The 22055-nt window shown below is 44.3% G+C and overlaps 4 protein-coding genes and 1 long non-coding RNA gene across 10 annotated transcripts; 3 read left to right on the forward strand and 2 right to left on the reverse strand.

The window, feature by feature from the left end:
• Positions 1-64: 64 nt before the first annotated feature.
• si:dkey-11p23.7 (V-set and Ig domain-containing protein) lies at positions 65-16190 on the reverse strand. The gene is given in 3 exon segments (XM_052066545.1): positions 65-243; positions 246-493; positions 15941-16190. Coding segments are annotated over 3 exon segments (396 nt in total). The 5' UTR covers positions 15966-16190; the 3' UTR covers positions 65-120.
• LOC127601356 (sialic acid-binding Ig-like lectin 15) lies at positions 1697-21926 on the forward strand. Its single transcript, XM_052066539.1, has 7 exons — positions 1697-1851; positions 17224-17399; positions 18989-19360; positions 19532-19900; positions 19975-20016; positions 20702-20794; positions 21470-21926. The coding sequence occupies exons 2-7, from the start codon at positions 17303-17305 to the stop codon at positions 21577-21579; spliced, it is 1083 nt and encodes a 360-aa protein (XP_051922499.1). The 5' UTR covers positions 1697-1851; positions 17224-17302; the 3' UTR covers positions 21580-21926.
• Positions 1899-21926, forward strand: LOC127601357 (sialic acid-binding Ig-like lectin 15). 6 transcript variants are annotated; one of them, XM_052066541.1, is made up of 8 exons: positions 1899-2041; positions 3631-4002; positions 4178-4546; positions 4621-4662; positions 5350-5442; positions 6107-6160; positions 6342-6419; positions 21784-21926. In XM_052066541.1, exons 1-7 carry the CDS (start codon positions 1942-1944, stop codon positions 6371-6373), a joined length of 1062 nt encoding a protein of 353 aa, XP_051922501.1. In that variant the 5' UTR covers positions 1899-1941; the 3' UTR covers positions 6374-6419; positions 21784-21926. The 6 variants fall into 6 exon arrangements, 3 of the variants coding, with proteins under 3 accessions (XP_051922501.1, XP_051922500.1, XP_051922502.1); XM_052066540.1 differs by lacking the exon at positions 21784-21926 and having other exon boundaries at positions 6342-6563; XR_007962538.1 differs by lacking the exon at positions 6342-6419 and having other exon boundaries at positions 1900-2041; positions 5350-5446; positions 21706-21926.
• On the forward strand, positions 7768-9734 carry LOC127601355 (uncharacterized). The gene is made up of 2 exons (XM_052066538.1): positions 7768-8645; positions 8905-9734. The coding sequence occupies exons 1-2, from the start codon at positions 7809-7811 to the stop codon at positions 9229-9231; spliced, it is 1164 nt and encodes a 387-aa protein (XP_051922498.1). The 5' UTR covers positions 7768-7808; the 3' UTR covers positions 9232-9734.
• On the reverse strand, positions 10122-11128 carry LOC127601363 (uncharacterized). Its single transcript, XR_007962542.1, has 2 exons — positions 10984-11128; positions 10122-10440 (listed from the first exon to the last, which is right to left on the reverse strand). It is a non-coding gene; the product is annotated as an uncharacterized LOC127601363 (long non-coding RNA).
• Positions 21927-22055: the final 129 nt, after the last annotated feature.

Here is a 22055-nt window from a genome sequence, read left to right on the forward strand (position 1 = left end):
CTTCAACAAGTATTCCTATCCAAAAAATTTTGCGAGTTGTTTTGTAGGTATGTTTTCTTTAAAGCAAAGTAGTAATGAATCTAGTGACCAGGAGGTGGCAGCACAAACTCCATCAAAACTTTATTGGACTTCGCCTGCAGACACCAGCCAGACCTCAATCCCCAGCAGCATAATTACCTTCGACCCCAGAGAAATAATCAGCAGAAGGAGGATATGGGGCGGTGCGCCATCCTTGGTTGGGGGTGTCGGAAGGGGAAGCAGGTGGCTTTATCTTTGCCAAGCGGGTTGGAGGCAGAGCATGTGACCTGATCCTGCTGCCGGCTAACGATGAGGTCGTCACCCAGACTGAGCGGGCCTGTCGTAGAACCTTTTAGCGGATGCTCGGGTGCTAGCCACTGGATGTCGGGTGGCGGCGAGCCTGCCACGCGGCACTCGGCCTTGTGCTTTAAGTCTTCGTCGCCGTCCACCTGCAGGGACAGGATGTTGGGCGGCGCTGCGGCGGGAAACATAAATGTAAAGAACGCCACACACTTCAAAAGGACCCCTTGAAGGACTTACACTCCACACTCAGCCGGGTCCCCATGTTGTCCTCCACGGTCTTGTGATCCCTTCCCTCTACCTCCAACCCACAGTAATAGCGTCCACTGTCCCCCAGGTTGGCACCGCTGATACGTAGCGACAGATCATGCCGGCGGGGGTCACCCTCTAATCGGTACCGCAGGTCCTGCTGGGGGCTAGGCTCGCAGTCAGGGACTTTACCAGTGCAGCGGTAGAGGGCAATGGCACTTAGGCTACCGTCCCGATATTTTCATCCTGTATGAACACATCAACATTAACATACAATAAGAACATGATGACATGAACATATTGATGTTGACACATGAACTTATGAAAACACACTAAACTGAAATTCACACAAACTACAGAAACACTCTTACATGCACTACTGAAACATTGTCAAAAACATACAACTAAAACAATGTCACACACAAGTGAAATACTCTCTCTCACTCTCACACACACACACACACACACACACACACACACACACATTACTAAAATACCCTCACACTCACGACTGAAACACTGTCACACACATTATTAAAACACTCTCATACACATTGTTAATATGTTCTCACACACAACTGAAACACTGACATGCAAAACTCAAATGCTTTAACACACAATACTGAAATCCTGTCAGTCACAGACACAACTGGAATTCTCTCACACACTACAGAACTGCTCTCACACTCATTCTTGAAACACTCGCACGTGTGAAATGTCACAAACACCACGTGAACAAATGAATACATCTGAACATTTCATAATAATTACTGAAGTGAGTGTGTGCAAATGTGTGTGTGCACATGGATATGTATGTGTGTGTGTGTGTGTGTGCCCGAGTGTGTATGGCCCAGCTCACCTCCTTGAGCAGCAAACAACGACATGCAGAGCAACATCGCCATGATGGATGAACGTGTGTGCATGTGTGTGTGTGTGTTTGTGTGTTTCCATTGTGTTTTATTTTGAGGAAGTTTTTCTTGTCTGTGTATAAAAAAAGAAAAAGAGGAAAAAAGAGGAAGTTATAAGGTGCTATAGAGGTCAAAAATACAGTAACATTTATCTTACCAACAACAAAAAACTCCCACACTCACCCAAAAAACTTCAGAACCCCCCCCCCCTCTCATCCAATAAATCTCTCACACACAAGTCTCACGCCACAAAAACTCTCACAAGGCCCCCAAAAAACACTCTGACACTCACCAAAAACCTCACATTTCAGGTCACCTTTTTTTTACAGTGTGGCATTATTTGTTGTGTGTGTGTCTGTGTGTGTGTGTGGTGTGTGTGTGTGTGAGATTATCTTGTAACCAGTCACTGTCCTGTGACTCGTTTCCTTCCTGAATTGCTGTGGTGGCCCAGTGTTGGTGTGTGTTTATGGAGTTCCACACGCCGCCGGTGTGTACTTTTGCGTGTATGTCCAAGATGCGTGTGCGTGTTATTGTGCGTGTGTGTGTTCTGCTGCTGGTGACCACAGGTGAGTTGTGCGTCATTCCGACACGTTCCAATTGGTTTGACCTGCCGCTTCACGGTTCCACTTCTTGATTATGATGTAAAACTACTTGCTGACATTAGCATGTTGACGTGGAAGCACTTTGCGACATTTGAATGGTGACACGGGCTCGGTTCGATCAATTAGCAATGTGATGTGACAGCAGTTAGCTACATTAACATCTTGATATGGAAAGTTACTGACATGGCATCACACGTGTTCACTGCAAAATGGGTTTAAATCTAAACAGGCAAGTGTAGTTTTCTAACAGCTGCTAGCTTGTCCGCTGGCCAATGACACAGAAAAATATTGGTTCCATTTTCCTGTCCCATGTAGTTCTCTTTTCACGGTTGTAACGCCTCACGGTCATAGCGCCATATAGTTGTAGCATCATAGACAAGCAACAAAACTCTATTAGTGCCGATATTTACGCTCATGGAAAAAAATGCTGTTGTAAGCACCCTGGCAGTGAAGTTGCACAACAACAAGCATCGATAACAACCCCCGCCAAAAAAACGTGATGTCCAGTAATGGGGCGATAAGACTCACTGGTATGTGTGGTGGCCTCCCAACCCAGTGGTTGGCGGTTCAATGCCCAGCCATTGCAACCCTGTCAAAGTATCCTTGAGCGTGACACTGAACCCCCAGTTGCTCCTGATGCTACGTCATCAGTTGGTAAATGAGTAAAAAGTGTAAAGCGCTTTGAGTACGAAAGGGCTATAAAGTCAATTTACCACAACCACAATAAATAACCGATGCACAATGAACATTAAATGACAAAAATGGATGGGAAATCCATCCATCCATCCATTTTCCGAACCGCTTGATCCTCACTAGGGTTGCGGGGGGTGCTGGAGCCTATCCCAGCCGTCTTCGGGCAGTAGGCGGGGGACACCCTGAATCGGTTGCCAGCCAATCGCAGGGCACACAGAGACGAACAACCATCCACCCCCACACTCACACCTAGGGACAATTTAGAGCATCCAATCAGCCTGCCATGCATGTTTTTGGAATGTGGGAGGAAACCGGAGCACCCGGAGAAAACCCACGCAGGCCCGGGGAGAACATGCAAACTCCACACAGGGAGGCCAGAGCTGGAATCGAACCCGGTACCTCTGCACTGTGAAGCCGACGTGCTAACCACTTGACTACCGGGCCGCCCTGGATGGGAAATGTACAAATTAATTAAAAAAATTAGGGGCGCTGCCAGTACAGTATTACTCAAGGGCGCCAGGAAGTAGGAGGGTACATTAGCATGACTGCATTAGCATGTTGATGTAAAAGTAGGTAGCCACATAGGCCTGTTGATGTGAAAACTGTTAGCTACATTAGCATGTTGGCGTGGGGGGCACTCGGTGGACACATTAGCATGTCAACATTTGCATGTCGATGTGGAAACATTTAGCTACATTACTATAGTGCTCTGAAAGCAGATGGCAACATTAGCATGTCAGCATTTGCATGGTGATGTGAAAGCCGTTCGGAACATGAATGTGATGACATGGAAGTAGTGGGACCACTGTACTTTTTGGTACAGAGTTTGAGTAATTTGGTCACGTCTGATCCCGGTACAGAGGGTTTGCCATCATCTGGGTTGACTGTGCACGTCTCTGATGAGGTCAGCGTGTTGCGAGGACAAGATGCCATCCTGGGATGCTCCTTCACTCATCCCAAGCAGGACCGCTACACCGACAACATCACGTTGAGCTGGATCCGCGGAATCGAAACTAATTCACCGTTTTTCCAATGTAACGTCAAGAACGACTCATTGGCCAAACTCGAATGCCTTGCCCTCGGCGAATACTCGTTGGCCGGCAACCTCCGCCAGGGGAATGCGTCGCTTCGCATCAGCGCTGTCCAAGTGCAGCAAGACGCTGTGTACTTCTGCAAAATAGAACTGAAGCAAGGAGGGTCACAGACCAAAGAGGTGATGCTGAAGGTACAAGGTAAAGACTCAACTCAATCACTGGACTTCCTGTTTGGTCATAAGGGGGCGTGGTTATTAATGTGAATGTTGAAAAGCTATTTTGGGGTGATCTATGGAAGTACACCAATTGTTTGCAAGGTCACAAATGCACACACAGACATTTTCCTCGCTGTTTTTTCTTCTTCTGCTATCAGTGAGGCCTGCAATCCTGAGCCTGTCAATGGTCACCAGCAGTTCCAGTGCCCCCAACAGGCTACAGTGTGTGGCAGAGGGCCTACCGCTGCCCAACATCACCTGGCTGTCAGCTTACGGGCAGCCGTTAGCGACAGCATTAGCGGCGCGTGTGAAGACCTCATTTGCACATTGGTACCTCAACAGCTCCTTACCATACGAGGGACAGGAAGAGCTCACATGCCGGGTGGAGAATGCGCTGGGGCGAGCCGAGGGGACGTACCCGCCAGCGAAGACGCTGAGGGACGTGGGCCTGGTTCGCGATGTTGTTGCGGTTGCAGTGCTGATGTTGGCCACATGTGGCTTCGTTGTCCACCGACAGAAGATTAGAGGTGAGGCGATGACATCATCAGAGTGGTTGCGTTGTGTGGCATTGATGATGATGACGATGATTTTTCTCGCTCAGCACGAAATCGCAACGCTCAGATTCAACAAAACGATCAAAGACGTGAGTGCAAGCCTTTCTACACTACACCACTCATGCATGAACACATGAACATACAAAATTACATGAATTTCGGATATTTTAACTCGTACTGTAAAGATGTTAGCACATTAATACATTAGAATTGAACATAAACAAACCCCACATTGTTTAGTGTGAGAGGGGTTTTTTTGTGGCGTGTGAGGTTCTTTGCTATGAATTTGAGGGTTTTTATTTGATGGAGGTTTTTGGTGAGTCTGAGTTGTTTGATTGTTTGTGAGAGATTTTTTTTGTCTTGTGTGTGAGAATTCTTTGGGTAAAATTTAATGAATGGGAAGCTTGCTTTTTTTTATCAGTATGAAAGACTTTTTGTAGTGTACGAGAGGTTTTTGTTGAGAGTGAGAATTTCTTTGCTGTGTGTGAGGTTTTTGACCCAATAAGAGTTTTAAGATGATCATGAAATGTGTGTGTGTTTGTGAGTGTGAAAGGGTTTTTGTTCAGTGTGACAATTTTTGTGGATGTGACAGTTATTTGCAGATCTAGGACTTTTTTGGTCAAGAGAGAGATTTTAGTTGCGTGAGTATTATTTTTGGTGTGTATGCAAGGCTTTTTGATGAGTCTGAGATGGTTTTTCGTCAGTGTGAGAGGTTCATCAGTGTGTGTGTGTGTGTGTGTGTGTGTGTGTGTGTGTGTGTGTGTGTGCGTGCCAAGTAGAGAACCGCCTCCTGCAATCCTCCCATGGTCCACCCGGCGGCGCTATTGCGCTTCAGACTGTTTATGCCACTGTTGTTGTTCCTGATGCCAGTGAGTGAGTCGAAATGCATCATTCTACCGATTTTTTTTTTTTGCATTGACTTTACTACACTCCACTAAGACTTGACTTAAGTGTCTTAAGCAGCAGTTTGAAAGTAAGCAAGTAACAATTAGCAAATGATCGTGGTGGTATTGTAACCATTTCAGAAACAGATTTAACACAAGTGGTGCAGACAGACAAAATAGGAGTATTTACCGGCATGTATTCTTTATCCTCTGTGCGGAATGTCTAATATTGGTGCATCAGTCTTATGGCCAGGTGACGGGCATACCAGAAGGAGCAACGCAAATGTGACAGAAACGGTTTAATTATTTTTGAATACATTAAATTAAGCCATTAATGTATCCATCCATCCATTCATTCATCCATTTGCTTATCCTTGGGTGCTGAAGCCTATCCTGTCTTCGGATACACCCTGAAATGGGTCCTGAACCGGTTGCCAGCTATATGTCTATAAATTACAATATTATAGGATGGCATTTTTCCTCATTAAAATATACATTACATAAATTTTTGAGGGAGGATGGGGGTGCATTAATTTTCAAGTTGACATGGTTGACATTCATGCAAAAGGGGGTGTTGTAGATGCCTCTCAATCAATAACAGCTGGTGTGATATGTGTAATGTGTGTAATGAGTGTGCATGTTTTTGCAGGTGAAGGCGTGCCGTGTACAAAGTCCAAGCATGCTCACATAGATCAACAACAAGGTAAGAGTCAAGATCATGAGTTTCTTCTAACAGTTAATCAATCCGTCATTTTATTTTGAATGGCTTGAAAGAAGAAGGATTTTTTGGGGGGCGGGGGGGACTTTGACAGTCTTTTTGTAGTCTTCTTTAAATACTTTCCCAGTCGTTGGTAAATGCCAGATGTTCAATTTTGTCTTTTCAGATATCTTGTACTCAACTGTGGCATTTCAGTAGTCTTCTTCATCATCTTTGAAGTTGTGTGTTCCTCCCCAAGCTTAAGGTCTGCACTGCCGGCAAAGGGGTGGGGTCAACATTTAAAAAGCAGTTTGCAGAAGTTTGAGACATTTTTGTCATTCCTAAATGGTGGCTCTCACATGAAGCATCAGGATGTGATCGAAGTGAATAAAGAACCTTGTGTCATGTTTGTAGTCTGTTTAGTCGTTAGCCTTTTGTAGTCTGTGTCATCTTTTTCTAGTCTTTTTAAAAATCATTTTAAAAACACATTTGAATAAAAGATATTGAAATGTCATGACGGCATCCAAGTTTCTTCCTTCACGAACAGATCTTTTATTGTGAAAGGCACCAACGGACTGCGCGTGTGACTGCGCTTTTGTTGTGAAACGTCAGCGGATGTGGGCAATTGTGCACGCAAAACTGGGCGTGTGTTTTGGCGCCTTCCCGCACTGAAGCCTTTCCAACGAAAAGGATTTCTATTTTCTCTTTTTTCTGGTCAAATAGTTTCTTAGTTTACTTTTAGCAGGCAGGCTAAGATGTCTCACACGGTCAGCCCGACCAGCACCGGCAGGACCTCCGCCTCCGACGGCGTCTTCAACCTGGGATACATCCGAACCATCCCGGGACTGCTCAAGATGGCCCAGATGGTCAGACACCGCACAACAACAATTACACACCAACAACTGCACTCATCAGGCAAAATGACGCTTTTAGCTGATGTGCTAACAACCTGAGCATCAAGTAAACAGGGGTGGAGGAGGAAGGATGGGGGATGGGGGGGGGCAGTGCGGACACGAGGTGACATCCTGTGGGTGTGGTGACAGGCGCGCGCACACACACACACACACACACACACACACTGTGTGCACAATGCTGAAATTGTCGTCAGCTATATAATTATAAGCATCTAACAAGATTTTTTTTTCCAAGCAAGACCATTGTTATAGGAAACGGCAGGAATAAAGGGACATAGTACTTTTAAATGTTGTCAATATACGAGGAATTAAGAAAGTTATGACATTTTAAATGTTTTGAAAAAAAATCTGTTGTTTTGAAATCGAAACAATGGCCTGTGATCAGTTTTGAAGAAAAACAATGAAGCTGAGAGCTTGAGTCCTGTATAGACTAAATTATAAAGTTGATACACCACGAAAAAAAAGCTTTCAATTTCACAAGATGTACGGAGCCCCTAAGGGGACATGGAAGGAAAAAAAAAACTTTGCGAGATCTCGCAAAGTAATGCGAGATCTCGCAAAGTAATGCGAGATCTCGCAAAGAAGGATTGCGAGATCTCGCATTACTTTGCGAGATCTCGCAAAGAAGGATTGCGAGATCTCGCAATACTTTATTTATTTATTTTTAATGGTCGTTGACTTGCTTCCGGGTCATCGTAGGTGCTTCCGGGTCATCGTACGTGTAAACGCAGACAACAGTTATGGAGCGTGTTCAACCGTTCGTGAGTTTAATAGAATTTTACTTTGAAATCGGCTTGAAATACAAAGACATTAAATCTGTTCTTGATGTTAAGTACGGTTTCCAAATAAGTGAAAGACATTTGAAGCGAGTGCTGAACCAAAGAGGACTATTTCGTCGGAAAACGTTCAATGACTTGGCAGTCCTGGTTAACTTCATTCGCAACCAATTGCAGCATTCCGGACAACTACACGGTTACAGGTGGATGTACAGTAAGTGCAGAGAATATGGACTTCTTGTCAGGAAAGAGGACGTTCGTCTGGTCCTGAAAGAGTTGGATCCGAGAGGAGTGTCGTTAAGGCAAGCAAGACGTTTGAGACGGCGAAACTACTTCTCCAAAGGGCCCAATTTTATATGGCACATGGACTCCTATGACAAACTGAAACCATTTGGAATTTGTATCAATGGGGCTATTGATGGTTTTTCAAGGAAAATAATGTGGCTCAATGCCTACATAACTAGTAGTGACCCGAAGTTGATTGGGGGTTACTACATCGACGTTGTGCACCGTTTGGGGGGTTGTCCTCGAATCGTTCGAGCTGATCTTGGGACTGAAAATGGTCACGTCAAAGGCTTTCAGCGTTTCCTCGTGCCAATACCGCCAGGCAGCACTCTTGACAGTTACTTGGATGGAGCCAGCACCGCCAATCAAAGAATTGAATATTGGTGGCGGTTTCTTCGCAGCCAGTGCATGGAGTTCTGGTTATCCCTCTTCACAGACCTCAGAGACAATGGCTTCTTTGATGGTGGATTTCTGGACAAAAACATCCTACAATTTTGTTGCATGGGACTTATTCAGGTGAGTTCATACATTCTGATAGACTCGTTAATTAAATGTGTATTTTTGTATGTGAGAGTGAGTTGATGGGAAAGTGGACAGGAACACCCAAGAGGATAATGGTGTGTGGTGAAGGTGAAGGAAAAGTTGGGGAGATGTGGTACACATGAGAGGGGAGGAGTGAGACAAAAAAGCAGCTTCACGCTAAAAGTTCTTGCTCATAAAAGCCGATATGACTGTGCAACTCTTATTTAATCTGGCTGTATATTATTTTCAACAGGATGAGTTGGATGACACGGCCTTAGTTTGGAACAGCCATCTCATCAGGCCCTCAAAGAACATGAATGTCCCCAGTGGTCGGCCCAACGTGATGTATACGTTACCTGAACTTTATGGTACAACGGACTTCCTCTCCCCGGTTGACAATGAACAAGTTCAACTGTGCAAAAGCCAGTGTGTGTTTCGTTTGACCATGCCTTGTGATCCAGATGTATTTGCATTGTGTGCTTTTTTAATGGCCCAGTCCGATCTAATGCCACCAAAAGATCCATTTCAGGCTGTGAACTTGTATTTACACCTCAGAGAGGCCCTCACCGCTACTCTTTAAGATAAGAAAACCTTTATTAGACTCGCAATGGAGAAATTCCCAATTCACAGCAGCAAATTTATAAAAGGAAGAATATAAAATATACAAAATATAGGAGCTGCTGAAAAGGCAGCCACTCTCACGGCGCCATTTTGAAGTCAAAATAACACAACACATAGGACAGACAGCCGTGCAATCTTCACCAATTTTCTGCATACACTTTATAAATTACAGCAATCTATGTATTGCTTGGTGTTTGGACCAAACTCTATTACGGCTCCTCAACTGGTGTGAGAAGTAACATTTCTTGAAGCCTGAATTTGACCATTGTCATTTCTTTTATCACTTCACCTTCAAAGGATAATTGAAACACTTTATGACAAATAATATATACCCATCATAATTAAAAGCATTGTTTATCTGCTGTTTTTCTACCTGTACAGTATAAGGACAACATATTTGATCTACAATATAAAATGTTTGTCTGTCAAAGCATTATTGGTGTAAATAAACATTCTTTCTTGGTTCCTGACTTTAATCACAAATACTTAACCAACGTGGATGCTGGGGAGTATTCCTACACAATTGTACATCATCCCAATTGAATTTTCACCTGCATGTAAATGATGACTGCGTAATTGTCACTCCTCACTTTCGTCAGCAGGTGGTTTCTTGTGTTTAAAAAAACTGTTAAGAATGATTTGGAACAAATTTTATTCACATTGACAAAATCTTACAAACATTAATCTCAACATTTTAAATGGAATGTACAACTTCAGACCTTTGGGTAAAACTGAAAACTCCCATCTTGCCTGAAACCATCATGAGAATAAGTGGTGCAGAAAATGGAAGGAATGGAGAACTAACACAGAATCGATTGCATTTTAATAATGCACAATACACAAATGGAAAACAATTGCAGACTGCCCTTCACGTGGTTAACTATGCCAGATGTTTTACATCTCAAAAGTGCAAATGAACAACAGAGCCAATAAAATTTTTAAATCTTGCCATTCTCTCATCATGGTTTTGGAGCACACTTGGAGATCCACCCAGTACACCTTTTTTCCTCGATCTTATTTTGTCTCTCAATCTTTGGAGGAGCATTTCATTATCACCCCTGGACATTTTTTGTTGACAAAAGCAAAGGACAGCTATTCGATCACCATAGGAAGTGATATATTTGCCCATTTGCTCTTCAGTCATCAGAGAAATTACCTCCATGTCAACCTGCAAAGATAAATTGTGAGAATGAATACTTGAAATTTTGACTTAATTAATAACTTTTAACAAATGTAACATGAGTGATGGTACAGAGCAGTCATCATTATTTGTATTCAATATTACATAATATAATAATAATAATACATCAGGAAGCAGCAGCACATTTACTAACTGTGATGTCTTTTTAAAATTGTGTTACATAAAGTCATTATTGTAAGAACTAAGAACATCAACAGTACAGGTAGAGTATATAGAAATGCTAGCTTCACTTTCCCTGAAATGCTAGCTTCACTTTCCCCGCCAAGTTAGTTTCTCACTGTATTTGGAGGTCTGCATGACAAATTACTACTACGATGACTACTACTAGGATTAATAATAATAATAGAATTTATGTAATGCTTTTCTTACTTCTCAAAAGAATCAAACGGTTTGCACTACAGTAGTGTATTTACAAAACAAAATTAACAGTAGAGAAAGTGAGCGTGTCGGAGCCAGTGTCCATTTTGCTATTGCTACGCTTATTATGTTAGTGTATGGGTGTATGCCCACCTTGTCGCTTTTCATGCGCGTAATGTCCACCTGAGCGACATTTCTTGATCGCAAGAAGTTTTCCAAGTCCTCCTCCATTATTCTCTCCCCCTCCGATGTCGTGTGTAGTCGCTGAAATTAGCCGCGCACGACAGTCAACATTCGCCAAGCTGACCCGGAAGTAGATCAACGCGCAGGAAAAGAACACACTCCATAACTGTTGTCTGCGTTTACACGTACGATGACCCGGAAGCAAGTCAACGACCATTAAAAATAAATAAATAAAGTATTGCGAGATCTCGCAATCCTTCTTTGCGAGATCTCGCAAAGTAATGCGAGATCTCGCAATCCTTCTTTGCGAGATCTCGCATTACTTTGCGAAATCTCGCAAAGTTTTTTTTTTCCTTCCATGTCCCCTTAGGGGCTCCGTACAAACGTTTGAAAGTGGAAGCAAGCACGACAAAAGAGAAGGTAAGACCATAATATATGTATCTTTTGATACATTTTAAACAGGAAGTGTGACAGGAATCAGCCTATCAACTTATATTTAAGGGGATATATGACGTAAATGTGACAATTTAATGAATACAGCACTGGGAAGCAGTGATTTGCATGTCTGGCTCTCAGGTTTGAGCTCCATGGTTTGATTCTCGGCTCTGGCATTGCTGTGTAGAATTAGTACCGGTATGTTCTTTCTGGTGTGAGTTGTTAGCATATTAGCTTCACTGAAGTCAAAGGGACCAGGTTGGACCACGCATACCTAAAATCCTTGTATAGTTGATTAGACATCTGTTGAAACAAATAACCCCCCGAAAATATTTGAAAATATATAAAAGAAATGTTGAAAAAAAAGGTAACTAAGCAAATTCGCGGAGTCCAAAGTACAGTATGTGGCCTGTGAGAAATGATTGCTCAGAAAAGGACACAAAATCAAAACTTGGTGACGTTATAAGAAGTGTATTGCTGAAAGTGATTGTTTTGACTCCTCAGGATGCTGTCGAAGGGCCACCTATACTCTGCAGTACTGCTTCTTGTGCTGAAGGGGGCAACAAAATCGAGTGAGTCGAAACATGTCGCTTGGGTTTCTATGACAACTCCTCACGGTGAAGAAGTTTGATTTGATTCAGAGAGACTCTAAGTTTCTCTTGATCATTGGAGAGATGAGAAAAAATAAATTGTAGGATTGGACATTCAATTTCTGCCAATAATACTGTTAATTATTTATGCAACTACAATTTAATAATTTGTAGTGCAGCAGTATCACCTAAGTATCAAATAATAACTTCGAACGAAAAAAAATTCCGTGACATTGTGAGATCTCGAGACCACACACACACAAAAAAATCAACGTACTTGCCTGAATTAAAACACACAAAATATTTCTTAGTCCCTGTTCTTGTTGTCAAAAATGGGAAACTACCATTAAACATTGCTTTGAGGAAACAAAAAGAAGAAGGCTCGTGCAGTTCTCAAAACAAAAAGCAGAGCATACTTGCTTCTGTTTTATTTGTCAATCCCAGTTATGTTTACTGTTAACAGCATGTCAATATACAGTATACGTGTTTATTTGAAGGCCGCAAGCTACATCGGCATGTTTATGAGGTAGCAGTTAGCTACATGATCTTGTTGAGGTGGGAAAGATAATACTCGAGAAGGTTATTGACACGTGAAAGCAGTAAGCTGTATGCAAGCTTTTGCTCTTGGGGACCCCCTAGTGGTCATCTGGCTCTAATTGATTTCCTGATTTGCTTACGCCTTGGGCTGGCTCATTTTCCAGGATGCGCAGAAGCACAGATCAGCTCGGGTTTCAACTTCTTGGTGATCTTTCCAGAAAACGTGGCCTACTTTTACCCAGAGGAACCCCATAACCAGGTGCAAGTCACGGCTTTGCTTGACAACACAGAAGTCACAGTATTGATCCGGGAACAAATCCACACCGAGACTCTGGCCGCCGCTCAAACGCGCCGCTTCTTCATCTACGGCGACGCCGAGCTCGGCCGTGAGGGTGTCTCAGACAAGGTGCTCCGGGTGAACAGCACCCGCCAGGTCACGGTCCACGCTGTCAGCATCAAGGCGGGCAGCATACAAAGTGCTCGGGTTCTCCCCGTGGACAGGTTGGGCACTGAGTACCTCGTCCCGCCAGTTCCCCAAATCCAGGGCACCACCCAACCCGCCGAAATGGTCAGCCCCAATGTGACAGAGTACACCCCCTTCAGGCTCATTGTAGTCAATGCGGAGAAAGTCAACACGGTCAACCTGGAAGGGGAAGGTAACAATACCAGAGAAGTGGAGCTGGAGCCTCACCATGCCACTCAGTTCAGGGTGGATGGTGACAAAGCCTGGAGGGTGGTGAGGGCAAAGCATCCAGTGGCGGTTCTCTTTGGGCACCCGTGTGCTGCCACACTAAATTGCAGCTGCTCCATGCTCTACGCTACACTGAGTCCCAAACCGAATGACAAGATGACCTTTTTAGTCCCTCCGCCGCTGTCCCAAGACTCAGAGGACCAAACTGCTGTACTACTGTCCCAGGACTCCTTGGTGGACTCCTCGTACCCGGGCTGGCCTCTGCTGGAGCTCTCCAGTATCGCCATCCTCTACCGGCCTGGCCTGCTACTGCCGCTCATCCCGCAGTCAGAGTTGGCCTCCTGCTACGTGGTCAACGCCATACCGGACGTGCATAATTTTGCCATCATCCTTGTCCACAAGGACCTCACCGCGGGAGTCCGTGTGGGTGGCGCCCCACCAAAGGACCTCACCTGGCGAGCGCTCGCGGGGACGGACTACGTCTCCACGGTGGTGAATTTCAGCCTGGACAACAACGTCATTTGGCATACCTCAGACAAGATGGCCGTCTACTATATGGGAGAGAAGGGGAACGCCACTTTTGGGAATCCGGCACTTGCCGTCAGTCAAATCTCAGGTGAACAAACACAAACACAGACTGATAAATTGTAAATTTCCCCAGTGTGGGACAAATAAAGGATATCTTATCTTATAAGTGCTCTCATAAGCACAACAGAAAACTGTTTCTCTGAACTGTTTCTCACAACTGAAATACTTTCACACATAGACACACTTCATAAATGCTCTCCCATTCACTTCTGGAAATACTGTCATGTGCGATATTAAAACACTCTCAGACACAATGTTAATATGTTCTCACACACAACTGAAACACTCACATGCAACTCAAATGCTTTAACACACAATATAGAACTGAGGGGGAAAAAACTATTCACTCACAGCCTACAGAAAAACTCTCTCATCACAACGAAAAAAGCTCTCTCACATACTACTAAAAGACTCTTTTCGCCAGATTACAGAGGGTGTGTCCTGTCGCCTGAGGTTTTGGAGATTGGCTCTGAGGCTCTGGCCTGGAAGGAGTCAGTCAAGTTCTGTCAAGAACGGAATCTCCATCTGGTCACTTTGTCCTCTTCTGCACTCCTCAATCAAGTGGAGGCGAAAGTCCGGCAGGAGTCTACTCGGGATGGCATCCCGAGGCGGGCTTGGATTGGTTTGCGTCGCAGCACGTTAACCAACGCCTGGTACTGGATAAACAGGGCGCCCTTAACAGTTAGCAACTGGCAGGGGGCGAACCCAGAGGGCTCAGATGGGGGCCAGTGCGGGACCATCAGTCTGGAGATGGGTCAGGACTATGGCTGGAGCCGTGAGAATTGCTGCCTGGATGTCCACCCCATCTGCTACCGAGAACCGCATCTCTTCCCCATGCAGTAGAAGTTAACAAATGAGTCTGGCTAAAAAATGGGTGTGACAGACTAACCCTCACGCGGTTCCAAAACACTAACACACTCCAATGCACTACTAAAACACTCCCACTGACACGACTTAAAAGTGTTTCATTCACCAACGCTATTGAACTTTCGCACAGACTATTGAAACTCTTCAACCCACACTACTGAAACACTCTCATGCACAATACTGAGATACGCTCCCATAAACCACTAAACAATTTTGCACACACTGCTGACACAATCTCAAACACTACTAAAACACTCACAAAGTAATGAAATTATTTCCTACTCACTACACTGAAATGCTCTCACACACTACTGAAATGATCACGTAGGCACTACGGCAACATTATCACATAGCACTAAAATGCTCTCACACACTCAGTTATTCACATAAACTACTTAAACACTCACAATGCTCTCACATCCATTAATGCAACCATTCTCACACACTGCAGTCATGATTTTAGGTTGTTTTTGTGTTTTTCTCTTTTGTAGTCTTTGTTAGTGTGAGGCATGAAACCTATTGGATACATTAGCATGTCTTTTAGCATAGTGACGTTGACCAGTCTTTTGTTTCCTTCATAATCTGAAATCTTCCATCCTTACAATTAGTAATTAGCATTGTAGGTGTATTCTTTGTCTTACACCAAAAATAAATGAATACATGATAAACATATGAGTGTATTGTCATTTTTTCAAAAAGTGTCCCTATCCAAAAAAAATTGAGTTGTTTTGTAGGTATGTTTTCTTTAAAGCAAAGTAGTAATGAATCTAGTGACCAGGAGGTGGCAGCACAAACTCCATCAAAACTTTATTGGACTTCGCCTGCAGACACCAGCCAGACCTCAATCCCCAGCAGCATAATTACCTTGGACCCCAGAGAAATAATCAGCAGAAGGAGGATATGGGGCGGTGCGCCGTCCTTGGTTGGGGGTGTCGGAAGGGGAAGCAGGTGGCTTTATTTTTGCCAAGCGGGTTGGAGGCAGAGCATGTGACCTGATCCTGCTGCCGGCTAACGATGAGGTCATCACCCAGACTCAGCGGGCCTGTCGTAGAACCTTTTAGCGGATGCTCGGGTGCTAGCCACTGGATGTCGGGTAGCGTCGAGCCTTAAGTCTTCGTCGCCGTCCACCTGCAGGGACAGGATGTTGGGCGGCGCTGCGGCGGGAAACATAAATGTAAAGAACGCCACACACTTCAAAAGGACCCCTTGAAGGACTTACACTCCACACTCAGCCGGGTCCCCATGTTGTCCTCCACGGTCTTGTGATCCCTTCCCTCTACCTCCAACCCACAGTAATAGCGTCCACTGTCCCCCAGGGTGGCACCGTTGATACGTAGCGACAGATCATGCCGGCGGGGGTCACCCTCTAATCGGTACCGCAGGTCCTGCTGGGGGCCAGGCTCGCAGACAGGGACTTTACCAATGCAGCGGTAGAGGGCAATGGCACCTAGGCTGCCGTCCCGATATTTTCATCCTGTATGAACACATCAACATTAACATACAATAAGAACATGATGACATGAACATATTGATGTTGACACATGAACTTATGAAAACACACTAAACTGAAATTCACACAAACTACTGAAACACTCTTACACGCACTACTGAAACATTGTCAAAAACATACAACTAAAACAATGTCACACACAAGTGAAATACTCTCTCTCACTCACACACACACACACCCACACACACACACACACATTACTAAAATACTCTCACACTCACGACTGAAACACTGTCACACACATTATTAAAACACTCTCATACACATTGTTAATATGTTCTCACACACAACTGAAACACTGACATGCAAAACTCAAATGCTTTAACACACAATACTGAAATGCTGTCAGTCACAGACACAACTGGAATTCTCTCACACACAACAGAACAGCTCTCACACTCACTCTTGAAACACTCACACGTGTGAAATGTCAGAAACACCACGTGAACAAATGAATACATGAATCTGAACATTTCATAATAATTGCTGAAGTGAGTGTGTGCAAATGTGTGTGTGCACATGTATGGATATGTATGTGTGTGTGTGTGCCCGAGTGTGTATGGCCCAGCTCACCTCCTTGAGCAGCAAACAACGACATGCAGAGTAACATCTCCATGATGGATGAACGTGTGTGTGTGTGTGTTTCCATTGTGTTTCATTTTGAGGAAGTTTTTCTTGTCTGTGTATAAAAAAAAGAAAGAGGAAAAAAGAGGAAGTTATAAGGTGCTATAGAGGTCAAAAATACAGTAACATTTATCTTACCAACAACAAAAAACTCCCACACTCACCCAAAAAACTTCAGAACCCCCCCCCCCTCTCATCCAATAAATCTCTCACACACAAGTCTCACGCCACAAAAACTCTCACAAGGCCCCCAAAAAACACTCTGACACTCACCAAAAACCTCACATTTCAGGTCACCTTTTTTTTACAGTGTGGCATTATTTGTTGTGTGTGTGTCTGTGTGTGTGTGTGGTGTGTGTGTGTGTGAGATTATCTTGTAACCAGTCACTGTCCTGTGACTCGTTTCCTTCCTGAATTGCTGTGGTGGCCCAGTGTTGGTGTGTGTTTATGGAGTTCCACACGCCGGTGTGTGCTTTTGCGTGTATGTCCAAGATGCGTGTGCGTGTTATTGTGCGTGTGTGTGTTCTGCTGCTGGTGACCACAGGTGAGTTGTGCGTCATTCCGACACGTTCCAATTGGTTTGACCTGCCGCTTCACGGTTCCACTTCTTGATTATGATGTAAAACTACTTGCTGACATTAGCATGTTGACGTGGAAGCACTTAGCGACATTTGAATGGTGACACGGGCTCGGTTCGATCAATTAGCAATGTGATGTGACAGCAGTTAGCTACATTAACATCTTGATATGGAAAGTTACTGACATGGCATCACACGTGTTCACTGCAAAATGGGTTTAAATCTAAACAGGCAAGTGTAGTTTTCTAACAGCTGCTAGCTTGTCCGCTGGCCGATGACACAGAAAAATATTGGTTCCATTTTTCTGTCCCATGTAGTTCTCTTTTCACGGTTGTAACGCCTCACGGTCATAGCGCCATATAGTTGTAGCATCATAGACAAGCAACAAAACTCTATTAGTGCCGATATTTACGCTCATGGAAAAAAATGCTGTTGTAAGCACCCTGGCAGTGAAGTTGCACAACAACAAGCATCGATAACAACCCCCGCCAAAAAAACGTGATGTCCAGTAATGGGGCGATAAGACTCACTGGTATGTGTGGTGGCCTCCCAACCCAGTGGTTGGCGGTTCAATGCCCAGCCATTGCAACCCTGTCAAAGTATCCTTGAGCGTGACACTGAACCCCCAGTTGCTCCTGATGCTACGTCATCAGTTGGTAAATGAGTAAAAAGTGTAAAGCGCTTTGAGTACGAAAGGGCTATAAAGTCAATTTACCACAACCACAATAAACAACCGATGCACAATGAACATTAAATGACAAAAATGGATGGGAAATCCATCCATCCCTCCATTTTCCGAACCGCTTGATCCTCACTAGGGTTGCGGGGGGTGCTGGAGCCTATCCCAGCCGTCTTCGGGCAGTAGGCGGGGGACACCCTGAATCGGTTGCCAGCCAATCGCAGGGCACACAGAGACGAACAACCATCCACCCCCACACTCACACCTAGGGACAATTTAGAGCATCCAATCAGCCTGCCATGCATGTTTTTGGAATGTGGGAGGAAACCGGAGCACCCGGAGAAAACCCACGCAGGCCCGGGGAGAACATGCAAACTCCACACAGGGAGGCCAGAGCTGGAATCGAACCCGGTACCTCTGCACTGTGAAGCCGACGTGCTAACCACTTGACTACCGGGCCGCCCTGGATGGGAAATGTACAAATTAATTAAAAAAATTAGGGGCGCTGCCAGTACAGTATTACTCAAGGGCGCCAGGAAGTAGGAGGGTACATTAGCATGACTGCATTAGCATGTTGATGTAAAAGTAGGTAGCCACATAGGCCTGTTGATGTGAAAACTGTTAGCTACATTAGCATGTTGGCGTGGGGGGCACTCGGTGGACACATTAGCATGTCAACATTTGCATGTCGATGTGGAAACATTTAGCTACATTACTATAGTGCTCTGAAAGCAGATGGCAACATTAGCATGTTAGCATTTGCATGGTGATGTGAAAGCCGTTCGGAACATGAATGTGATGACATGGAAGTAGTGGGACCACTGTACTTTTTGGTACAGAGTTTGAGTAATTTGGTCACGTCTGATCCCGGTACAGAGGGTTTGCCATCATCTGGGTTGACTGTGCACGTCTCTGATGAGGTCAGCGTGTTGCGAGGACAAGATGCCATCCTGGGATGCTCCTTCACTCATCCCAAGCAGGACCGCTACACCGACAACATCACGTTGAGCTGGATCCACGGAATCGAAACTAATTCACCGTTTTTCCAATGTAACGTCAAGAACGACTCATTGGCCAAACTCGAATGCCTTGCCCTAGGCGAATACTCGTTGGCTGGCAACCTCCGCCAGGGGAATGCGTCGCTTCGCATCAGCGCTGTCCAAGTGCAGAGAGACGGTGTGTACTTCTGCAAAATAGAACTGAAGCAAGGAGGGTCACAGACCAAAGAGGTGAAGCTGAAGGTACAAGGTAAAGACTCAACTCAATCACTGGACTTCCTGTTTGGTCATAAGGGGGCGTGGTTATTAATGTGAATGTTGAAAAGCTATTTTGGGGTGATCTATGGAAGTACACCAATTATTTGCCAGTCACAAATGCACACACAGACATTTTCCTCGCTGTTTTTTCTTCTGCTATCAGTGAGGCCTTCAATCCTGAGCCTGTCAATGGTCACCAGCAGTTCCAGTGCCCCCAACAGGCTACAGTGTGTGGCAGAGGGCCTACCGGAGCCCAACATCACCTGGCTGTCAGCTTATGGGCAGCCGTTAGCGACAGCATTAGCGGCGCGTGTGAAGACCTCATTTGCAGATCGGTACCTCAACAGCTCCTTACCATACAAGGGGCAGGAAGAGCTCACATGCCGGGTGGAGAATGCGCTGGGGCGAGCCGAGGGGACGTACCCGCCAGCGAACACGCTGAGGGACGTGGGCCTGGTTTGCGGCGTTGTTGCGGTTGCACTGCTGATGTTGGCCACATGGGGCTTCGTCGTCCACCGACAGAAGATTAGAGGTGAGGCGATGACATCATCAGAGTGGTTGCATTGTGTGGCATTGATGATGATGACGACGATTTTTCTCGCTCAGCACGAAATCGCAACGCTCAGATTCAACAAAACGATCAAAGACGTGAGTTCAAGCCTTTCTACACTACACCACTCATGCATGAACACATGAACATACAAAATTACATGAATTTTGGATATTTTAACTCATACTGTAAAGATGTTAACACATTAATACATTAGAATTGAACATAAACAAACCCCACATTGTTTAGTGTGAGAGGGTTTTTTGTGGCGTGTGAGATTCTTTGCTATGAATTTGAGGGTTTTTATTTGATGGAGGTTTTTGGTGAGTTTCAGTCTTTTTTGTTGAGTCTGAGTTGTTTGATTGTTTGTGAGAGATTTTTTTGTCTTGTGTGTTAGAATTCTTTGGGTAAAATTGAATGAATGGGAAGCTTGCTTTTTTTATCAGTATGAAAGACTTTTTGTAGTGTACGAGAGGTTTTTGTTGAGAGTGAGAATTTCTTTGCTGTGTGTGAGGTTTTTGACCCAATAAGAGTTTTAAGATGATCATGAAATGTGTGTGTGTTTGTGAGTGTGAAAGGGTTTTTGTTCAGTGTGACAATTTTTGTGGATGTGACAGTTATTTGCAGATCTAGGACTTTTTTGGTCAAGGGAGAGATTTTAGTTGCGTGAGTATTATTTTTGGTGTGTATGCAAGGCTTTTTGATGAGTCTGAGATGGTTTTTCGTCAGTGTGGGAGGTTCATCAGTGTGTGTGTGTGTGTGTGTGTGTGTGTGCGTGCCAAGTAGAGAACCGCCTCCTGCAATCCTCCCATGGTCCAGCCGGCGGCGCTATTGCGCTTCAGACTGTTTATGCCACTGTTGTTCTTCCCGATGCCAGTGAGTGAGTCGAAATGCATCATTCTACCGATTTTTTTTTTTTTTTGCATTGACTTTACTACACTCCACTAAGACTTGACTTAAGTGTCTTAAGCAGCAGTTTGAAAGTAAACAAGTAACAATTAGCAAATGATCGTGGTGGTATTGTAACCATTTCAGAAACAGATTGAACACAAGTGGTGCAGACAGACAAAATAGGAGTATTTACCGGCATGTGTTCTTTATCCTCTGTGCGGAATGTCTAATATTGGTGCATCTTTCTATCAGTCTAATGGCCAGGTGACGGGCATACCAGAAGGAGCAACGCAAATGTGACAGAAACGTTTCAATTATTTTTGAATACATTAAATTAAGCCATTAATGTATCCATCCATCCATTCATTCATCCATTTGCTTATCCTTGGGTGCTGAAGCCTATCCTGTCTTCGGATACACCCTGAAATGGGTCCTGAACCGGTTGCCAGCTATATGTCTATAAATTACAATATTATAGGATGGCATTTTTCCTCATTAAAATATACATTACATCAATTTTTGAGGGAGGGTGGGGGTGCATTAATTTTCAAGTTGACATGGTTGACATTCATGCAAAAGGGGGTGTTGTCGATGCCTCTCAATCAATAACAGCTGGTGTGACATGTGTAATGTGTGTAATGAGTGTGCATGTTTTTGCAGGTGAAGGCGTGCCATGTACAAAGTCCAAGCATGCTCACATAGATCAACAAGGTAAGAGGCAAGATCATGAGTTTCTTCTAACAGTTAATCAATCCGTCATTTTATTTTGAATGGCTTGAAAGAAGAAGGATTTTTTTTGGGGGGGGGGGGCGGGACTTTGACAGTCTTTTTGTAGTCTTCTTTAAATACTTTCCCAGTCGTTGGTAAATGCCAGATGTTCAATTTTGTCTTTTCAGATATCTTGTACTCAACTGTGGCATTTCAGTAGTCTTCTTCATCATCTTTGAAGTTGCGTGTTCCTCCCCAAGCTTAAGGTCTGCACTACCGGCAAAGGGGTGGGGTCAACATTTAAAAAGCAGTTTGCAGAAGTTTGAGTCATTTTTGTCATTCCTAAATGGTGGCTCTCACATGAAGCATCAGGATGTGATCGAAGTGAATAAAGAACCTCGTGTCATGTGTCTAGTCTGTTTAGTCGTTAGCCTTTTGTAGTCTGTGTCATCTTTTTCTAGTCTTTTTAAAAATCATTTTAAAAACACATTTGAATAAAAGATATTGAAATGTCATGACGACATCCAAGTTTCTTCCT

Source organism: Hippocampus zosterae, chromosome 5 (genome assembly GCF_025434085.1).
Source record: "Hippocampus zosterae strain Florida chromosome 5, ASM2543408v3, whole genome shotgun sequence".
Taxonomy (NCBI): domain Eukaryota; kingdom Metazoa; phylum Chordata; class Actinopteri; order Syngnathiformes; family Syngnathidae; genus Hippocampus; species Hippocampus zosterae.

Coding starts and splice junctions, on each gene's coding strand:
- LOC127601356 (XM_052066539.1), top strand. CDS start 17,303: ATGGAGTTCCACACGCCGGTGTGTGCTTTTGCGTGTATGTCCAAGATG. Junction 20,017..20,701: donor TCAACAAAACGATCAAAGAC/GTGAGTTCAAGC, acceptor GTGCGTGCCAAG/TAGAGAACCGCCTCCTGCAA. Junction 20,795..21,469: donor TGTTGTTCTTCCCGATGCCA/GTGAGTGAGTCG, acceptor ATGTTTTTGCAG/GTGAAGGCGTGCCATGTACA.
- LOC127601357 (XM_052066541.1), top strand. CDS start 1,942: ATGGAGTTCCACACGCCGCCGGTGTGTACTTTTGCGTGTATGTCCAAG. Junction 4,547..4,620: donor CCACCGACAGAAGATTAGAG/GTGAGGCGATGA, acceptor TTTCTCGCTCAG/CACGAAATCGCAACGCTCAG. Junction 4,663..5,349: donor TCAACAAAACGATCAAAGAC/GTGAGTGCAAGC, acceptor GTGCGTGCCAAG/TAGAGAACCGCCTCCTGCAA.
- LOC127601355 (XM_052066538.1), top strand. CDS start 7,809: ATGGAGCGTGTTCAACCGTTCGTGAGTTTAATAGAATTTTACTTTGAA. Junction 8,646..8,904: donor GTTGCATGGGACTTATTCAG/GTGAGTTCATAC, acceptor TATTTTCAACAG/GATGAGTTGGATGACACGGC.